The sequence below is a fragment of the Palaemon carinicauda genome, chromosome 26 (genome assembly GCF_036898095.1).
Source record: "Palaemon carinicauda isolate YSFRI2023 chromosome 26, ASM3689809v2, whole genome shotgun sequence".
In the NCBI taxonomy this organism is placed as follows: Eukaryota; Metazoa; Arthropoda; class Malacostraca; order Decapoda; family Palaemonidae; genus Palaemon; species Palaemon carinicauda.
In genome coordinates this window covers 84,607,612-84,615,841 of record NC_090750.1, presented here as the reverse complement: position 1 = coordinate 84,615,841, position 8,230 = coordinate 84,607,612, and the positions used below count along the sequence as shown (strand labels likewise).

The window sequence follows — 8,230 nt, the reverse complement described above, 5'->3', positions numbered from 1 at the left end:
GACTTTTTGAAGCCAAGAAAAGACTTGGAGCATAATGGCTTTCTCTCGGAGACTGTTTGGATCTCGTAACGTTTTTCATTTTTAGAGCTGATTGGGATGCTATGATAGTCAGTATTGAGTATGTGTTTCTTATTTGAATTGTTGTGTTGCAGAAAATGTAGAAGTGCCTATGCTTACCTAGCAAGAATTGGGCGTGATGTATTCGTTATTATTGATGAAAGTGGCCATGATATTACATGGATTATTAATTAGAGAAAAAATTTAATTGTATGCGATAACGAATGGTCCAAAAACTCAAGGGAAACATGTGAAGAGTCTGAAGACTATAGTAAAACATATGATGGGTCCGAAGACTGTAGTGAAACATGAATGGCCGGTAGACAAAGGCGAAATATATGAAGGGTAAACATATGAAGGGTAAGAAGACTCATGGAAAACATATGAATGTCCGGTAGACAAAGGTGAAATATATGAAGGGTAAGAAGACTCATGGGAAACATATGAAGGGTAAGAAGACTCATGGAAAACATATAACGGGTAAGAAGACTCATGGAAAACATATGAATGGCTGGTAGACAATGGTGAAATATATGAATGGTAAAAAGACTCATGGGAAACATATGAAGGCTAAGAAGACTCATGGAAAACATATGAAAGGCCGGGAGACAAAGGTGAAATATATGAAGGGTAAGAAGACTCATGGGACACGTATGAAGGGTAAGAAGACTCATGGAAAACATATGCATGGCCGGTAGACAAAGGTGAAATATATGAAGGGTAAGAAGACTCATGGGAAACATATGAAAGGCCGGGAGACAAAGGTGAAATATATGAATGGTAAGAAGACTCATGGGAAACATATGAAGGGTAAGAAGACTCATGGAAAACATATGAAAGGCCGGTAGACAAAGGTGAAATATATGAATGGTAAGAACACTCATGGGACACATATGAATGGTAAGAAGACTCATGGAAAACATATGAATGGCCGGTAGACAAAGGTGAAATATATGAATGGTAAGAAGACTCATGGGACACATATGAAGGGTAAGAAGACTCATGGAAAACATATGAAAGGCCGGTAGACAAAGGTGAAATATATGAATGGTAAGAACACTCATGGGACACATATGAATGGTAAGAAGACTCATGGAAAACATATGAATGGCCGGTAGACAAAGGTGAAATATATGAATGGTAAGAACACTCATGGGACACATATGAATGGTAAGAAGACTCATGGAAAACATATGAATGGCCGGTAGACAAAGGTGAAATATATGAATGGTAAGAAGACTCATGGGACACATATGAAGGGTAAGAAGACTCATGGAAAACATATGAAAGGCCGGTAGACAAAGGTGAAATATATGAATGGTAAGAACACTCATGGGACACATATGAATGGTAAGAAGACTCATGGAAAACATATGAAAGGCCGGTAGACAAAGGTGAAATATATGAATGGTAAGAACACTCATGGGACACATATGAATGGTAAGAAGACTCATGGAAAACATATGAATGGCCGGTAGACAAAGGTGAAATATATGAATGGTAAGAAGACTCATGGGACACATATGAAGGGTAAGAAGACTCATGGAAAACATATGAAAGGCCGGGAGACAAAGGTGAAATATATGAATGGTAAGAAGACTCATGGGAAACATATGAAGGGTAAGAAGACTCATGGAAAACATATGAAAGGCCGGTAGACAAAGGTGAAATATATGAATGGTAAGAACACTCATGGGACACATATGAATGGTAAGAAGACTCATGGAAAACATATGAATGGCCGGTAGACAAAGGTGAAATATATGAATGGTAAGAAGACTCATGGGACACATATGAAGGGTAAGAAGACTCATGGAAAACATATGAAAGGCCGGTAGACAAAGGTGAAATATATGAATGGTAAGAAGACTCATGGGACACATATGAGGGTAAGAAGACTCATGGAAAACATATGAAAGGCCGGTAGACAAAGGTGAAATATATGAATGGTAAGAAGACTCATGGAAAACATATGAATGGTAAGAAGACTCATGGAAAACATATGAATGGCCGGTAGACTAAGGTGGAATATATGAATGGTAAGAAGACTCCTGGGACACATATGAAGGGTAAGAAGACTCATGGAAAACATATGAATGGCCGGGAGACAAAGGTGAAATATATGAATGGTAAAAAGACTCATGGGACACATATGAAGGGTAAGAAGACTCATAGAAAACATATGAATGGTAAGAAGACTCATGGAAAACATATGAAAGGCCGGGAGACAAAGGTGAAATATATGAATGGTAAAAAGACTCATGGGACACATATGAATGGTAAGAAGACTCATAGAAAACATATGAATGGCCGGGAGACAAAGGTGAAATATATGAATGGTAAAAAGACTCATGGGACACATATGAAGGGTAAGAAGACTCATAGAAAACATATGAATGGCCGGGAGACAAAGGTGAAATATATGAATGGTAAAAAGACTCATGGGACACATATGAAGGGTAAGAAGACTCATGGAAAACATATGAAAGGCCGGGAGACAAAGGTGAAATATATGAATGGTAAAAAGACTCATGGGACACATATGAATGGTAAGAAGACTCATAGAAAACATATGAATGGCCGGGAGACAAAGGTGAAATATATGAATGGTAAAAAGACTCATGGGACACATATGAAGGGTAAGAAGACTCATGGAAAACATATGAAAGGCCGGTAGACAAAGGTGAAACATATGAAGGGTAAGAAGACTCATGGAAAACATATGAATGGCCGGTAGACTAAGGTGAAATATATGAATGGTAAGAAGACTCCTGGGACACATATGAAGGGTAAGAAGACTCATGGAAAACATATGAATGGCCGGGAGACAAAGGTGAAATATATGAATGGTAAAAAGACTCATGGGACACATATGAAGGGTAAGAAGACTCATAGAAAACATATGAATGGTAAGAAGACTCATGGAAAACATATGAAAGGCCGGGAGACAAAGGTGAAATATATGAATGGTAAAAAGACTCATGGGACACATATGAATGGTAAGAAGACTCATAGAAAACATATGAATGGCCGGGAGACAAAGGTGAAATATATGAATGGTAAAAAGACTCATGGGACACATATGAAGGGTAAGAAGACTCATGGAAAACATATGAAAGGCCGGTAGACAAAGGTGAAACATATGAATGGTAAGAAGACTCATAGAAAACATATGAATGGCCGGGAGACAAAGGTGAAATATATGAATGGTAAAAAGACTCATGGGACACATATGAAGGGTAAGAAGACTCATGGAAAACATATGAAAGGCCGGGAGACAAAGGTGAAATATATGAATGGTAAGAAGACTCATGGGACACATATGAGGGTAAGAAGACTCATGGAAAACATATGAAAGGCCGGTAGACAAAGGTGAAACATATGAAGGGTAAGAAGACTCATGGAAAACATATGAATGGCCGGTAGACTAAGGTGAAATATATGAATGGTAAGAAGACTCATGGGACACATATGAAGGGTAAGAAGACTCATGGAAAACATATGAATGGCCGGGAGACAAAGGGGAAATATATGAATGGTAAAAAGACTCATGGGACACATATGAATGGTAAGAAGACTCATAGAAAACATATGAAGGGCCGGGAGACAAAGGTGAAACATATGAAGGGTAAGAAGACTCATGGAAAACATATGAATGGCCGGTAGACTAAGGTGAAATATATGAATGGTAAGAAGACTCATGGGACACATATGAAGGGTAAGAAGACTCATGGAAAACATATGAATGGCCGGGAGACAAAGGTGAAATATATGAATGGTAAGAAGACTCATGGGACACATATGAATGGTAAGAAGACTCATAGAAAACATATGAAAGGCCGGGAGACAAAGGTGAAACATATGAAGGGTAAGAAGACTCATGGAAAACATATGAATGGCCGGTAGACTAAGGTGAAATATATGAATGGTAAAAAGACTCATGGGACACATATGAAGGGTAAGAAGACTCATGGGAAACATATGAAAGGCCGGGAGACAAAGGTGAAATATATGAATGGTAAGAAGACTCATGGGACACATATGAGGGTAAGAAGACTCATGGAAAACATATGAAAGGCCGGTAGACAAAGGTGAAATATATGAATGGTAAGAAGACTCATGGGAAACATATGAAGGCTAAGAAGACTCATGGAAAACATATGAATGTCCGGTAGACAAAGGTGAAATATATGAAGGTAAGAAGACTCATGAGAAACATATGAAGGGTAAGAAGACTCATGGAAAACATATGAATGGCCGGTAGACATAGGTGAAATATATGAAGGGTAAGAAGACTCATGAGAAACATATGAAGGGTAAGAAGACTCATGGAAAACATATGAATGGCCGGTAGACATAGGTGAAATATATGAAGGGTAAGAAGACTCATGAGAAACATATGAAGGGTAAGAAGACTCATGGAAAACATATGAATGTCCGGTAGACAAAGGTGAAATATATGAAGGGTAAGAAGACTCATGGAAAACATATGAAAGGCCGGTAGACATAGGTGAAATATATGAAGGGTAAGAAGACTCATGAGAAACATATGAAGGGTAAGAAGACTCATGGAAAACATATGAATGTCCGGTAGACAAAGGTGAAATATATGAAGGTAAGAAGACTCATGAGAAACATATGAAGGGTAAGAAGACTCATGGAAAACATATGAATGTCCGGTAGACAAAGGTGAAATATATGAAGGGTAAGAAGACTCATGGGAAACATGTGAAGGGTAAGAAGACTCATGGAAAACATATGAATAGCCGGTAGACAAAGGTGAAATATATGAAGGGTAAGAAGACTCATGAGAAACATATGGGTAAGAAGACTCATGGGAAACATATGAAGGGTCCGAAGACTCTAGTGAAACATATGAATGGCCCGTAGACAAAGGTGAAATATATGAAGGGTAAGAAGACTCATGAGAAACATATGGGTAAGAAGACTAATGGGAAACATATGAAGGGTCCGAAGACTCTAGTGAAACATATGAATGGCCCGTAGACAAAGGTGAAATATATGAAGGGTAAGAAGACTCATGAGAAACATATGGGTAAGAAGACTAATGGGAAACATATGAAGGGTCCGAAGACTCTAGTGAAACATATGAATGGCCCGTAGACAAAGGTGAAATATATGAAGGGTCCGAAGACTCTAGGGAAACATATAAATTGCTCGTAGACAAAGGTGAAATAAATGAAGGGTCAGAAGACTCATGTGAAACATAAGAATGGCCCATACACGAAGGTGAAATATATGAAGGGTCCAAAGACTTAAGTGAAAGCCTTAATTGGTCCCCAAACTTCTTACGCTTACCACAGGAGTTTCAAGATGACTTCTGTTCAAATGTAAGAACAGAAGAAACCGACAACAGACCAGGAAATTGTACAATAATTTTAAAAAAAGCAGTATATTGGTCCAAAATGGTTGATCCCGCTCTGCCCTCTGTTCCGTCTGATTAATTTCATGCATTTCTGTTTGGAATTTCGATGGAGTGGGGACAGAAGGCGGTACTTTGATGGAGGACTTTTGTGGGGTGGCAGCAGCTTGTGGGCGCTGCCATTTTACATTCAAATTTTATAGTAAAAAAAGGGCTATACGAAGGCCATGTATCCTAACCAAAACTTGGCGCCACGACAGGTCTGGGAGGCAATAAGAGAACTCTATAATCCGGCGAATTTGCAATCGTACCATTTACTGAGAAACAATTGCCTGACAATGGCAAGAAATTTACTAGAAAATCTAGGTATTGACATCTCCCAATATGTTTTCAATGTGTCTAAAATAAAACATAAAAGAACCTAAGACTTCTCCATTAAAAGATATGAATGGGCCAAAGAATCAGGTGAAATATATGAAGGGTCCGAAGACTCTAGTGAAATATATGAAGGATCCGAAGACTTTGGCGAAATATATGATGGGTCTGAAGACTTTGGTGAAATATATGAAGGGTCCGAAGACTTTGGTGAAATATATGAGGGATCCGAAGACTGGTGAAATATATGAAGGGTCCCAAGACTCTAGTAAAAAATATGAAGGATCCGAAGACTTTGGTGAAATATATGAAGGGTCCCAAGACTCTAGTAAAAAATATGAAGGATCCGAAGACTTTGGTGAAATATAAGAATGGCCCAAAGACTCTAGTGAAATATATCAAGGGTCCGCAGACTTGAGAGAAATATATGAAATAAAAAAGAGGAGGGAAGGAGGGTCGTTGGAACCAAGCCTGGAAAATGAAAGTAGGCAAAACCCACCTGATGAACCCTTTGGTTTGGGCGAAACTCTTATGTATGTCTCAGTAATAGTAGTAGTAATAACATATGTGAATGAAGTATGTATATGTATATGTATATATATACATATATATATATATATATATATATATATATATATATATATATATATATATATATATATATATATATATATATATATATATATATATATGTATATATATATACACACACACATATATGTATATATACACACACACACACACATATATATATATATATATATATATATATATATATATATATATATATATATATATATATATATATATATATGGTAGTCCACATGAGTAAAATTTAAAGATTATATGTATATGTAGTAATGCTTTACAGTTTCGTCAACCACTGGAACTCTTCCTGAGAGCGTTTATTTCATTATAAACTCTCTAAGAAGAGGAGGTCCAGTGGCAGACAAAACTGTAGAGCATCTCTACATATAGGCTTATACATAATCTTTTAATTTTCCTTATGTGGACTACCATATATTAAGTTATATTCGTGCTAAGGAAGATTACAACTATAATATATATATATATATATATATATATATATATATATATGTATATATATATATATATATATATATATATATATATATATATATATATATATACACACATAAAATATGGAGACCGTTTGCCAATAGACAATTCGTTGAAAACCAACTTGTCGAAAACAATTAGTCGAAAGAACAAATGGTCGAACTGATAATTTGTGTAAAGACAATTCATCGAAAAAGTGATAATGGAAAAAAAAAAAATGGATACGAAATTGCCCTTCATTAATTTATATCGTTTTGATGTTGCAAAGAAAAATTGGTAAAACTAAAATAAGTAAATCTAGGATAGGAAGGAATCTGAAACCTTAATATTAATAACAGCAATTTAAGTAATTTTTAAAATTATGTGCAACTGTTTTTTTTTTTTTCTTGAAATTTAACCCTTCGGCCTTCGTTTCTGTTGTAATTGCATATAAGTATTTTCCTTTATTCAAAACATAAGTATTGTTATTTTTAGAAATTAATTCTTTTTGGTTAGGGTAGAAGAGACTTTTTTAGCTATGGTAAGTAGCTCTTCTAGGAGAAGGACACTCCAAAATCAAACCATTGTTCTCTAGTTTTGGGTAGTGCCATAGTCTCTGTACCATGGTTTTCCATTGTCTTGGGTTCGAGTTTTCTTGCTTTGGTGTAGACTCGGGCACACTATTCTATCTAATGTCTCTTCCTCTTGTTTTGTTGAAAGTTTTTAAAGTTTAAATAGTATATATTTATTTTTATGTTGTTACTGTTCTTAAAATATTTTATTTTTCCTTGTTTCCTTTCCTCACAGGGCCATTTTCCCTGATGGGGACCCATGAGCTTATAGCATCCTTCTTTTCCAACTAAGGTTGTATCTTAGTAAGTAAGGAAGTAAGTAGTAGTAGTAGTAGTAGTAGTAGTAGTAGTAGTAGTAGTAGTAAAGTAAAGAAACTAGTAGGAATTAACTGTTATGCAAAAAACTGGAAATGATTACATTTTGGAAGGTCAAGGTCAAAGTTCAAAGTGTACGTGAGACATAATGTCTAATTCACATAATCATCCATAAGTTTGAACATCGTTGTCACAGACTTCAAACTTGGTTCATGTTTGAGTGTATGAAAATCCACAACAATTAATACTTGTTAAGATCAAAGGTCAAGGTTGAGGTCAAACAAGAGGTCGAGAAATAAGCTGTCGCGGCGGAGGTCTGCGCTGTACTGAGTGCCCGTCACGTTGTTATTATTATTATTATTATTATTATTATTATTAGGTAAGCTACAACCCTAATTGCAAAGGAAGTATACACTAAGCTAAGCCCAAGGCACCAACAAGGATAAAATAGCCCATTGAGGAAAGGAAA

At 36.2% G+C, this 8,230-nt stretch overlaps 2 protein-coding genes across 2 annotated transcripts; both read left to right on the top strand.

Annotated features, from left to right (window-relative positions):
* Positions 1–2,089: 2,089 nt before the first annotated feature.
* LOC137620042 (ribosome-binding protein 1-like) lies at positions 2,090–2,734 on the top strand. Its single transcript, XM_068350321.1, has one exon. The coding sequence runs from the start codon at positions 2,090–2,092 to the stop codon at positions 2,732–2,734; it is 645 nt and encodes a 214-aa protein (XP_068206422.1).
* Positions 2,735–2,839: 105 nt separating this feature from the next.
* On the top strand, positions 2,840–6,057 carry LOC137620041 (ribosome-binding protein 1-like). The gene is made up of 2 exons (XM_068350320.1): positions 2,840–3,180; positions 5,883–6,057. Exons 1-2 carry the CDS (start codon positions 2,840–2,842, stop codon positions 6,055–6,057), a joined length of 516 nt encoding a protein of 171 aa, XP_068206421.1.
* Positions 6,058–8,230: the final 2,173 nt, after the last annotated feature.

Bases quoted from the DNA above. Each gene is read 5' to 3' on its own strand.
- LOC137620042 (XM_068350321.1), top strand. From the start codon at position 2,090: ATGAATGGTAAGAAGACTCCTGGGACACATATGAAGGGTAAGAAGACT.
- LOC137620041 (XM_068350320.1), top strand. From the start codon at position 2,840: ATGAAGGGTAAGAAGACTCATGGAAAACATATGAATGGCCGGGAGACA. The intron at 3,181-5,882 runs GTAGACAAAGGT...CTCCATTAAAAG, and splicing joins GGAAAACATATGAAAGGCCG to ATATGAATGGGCCAAAGAAT.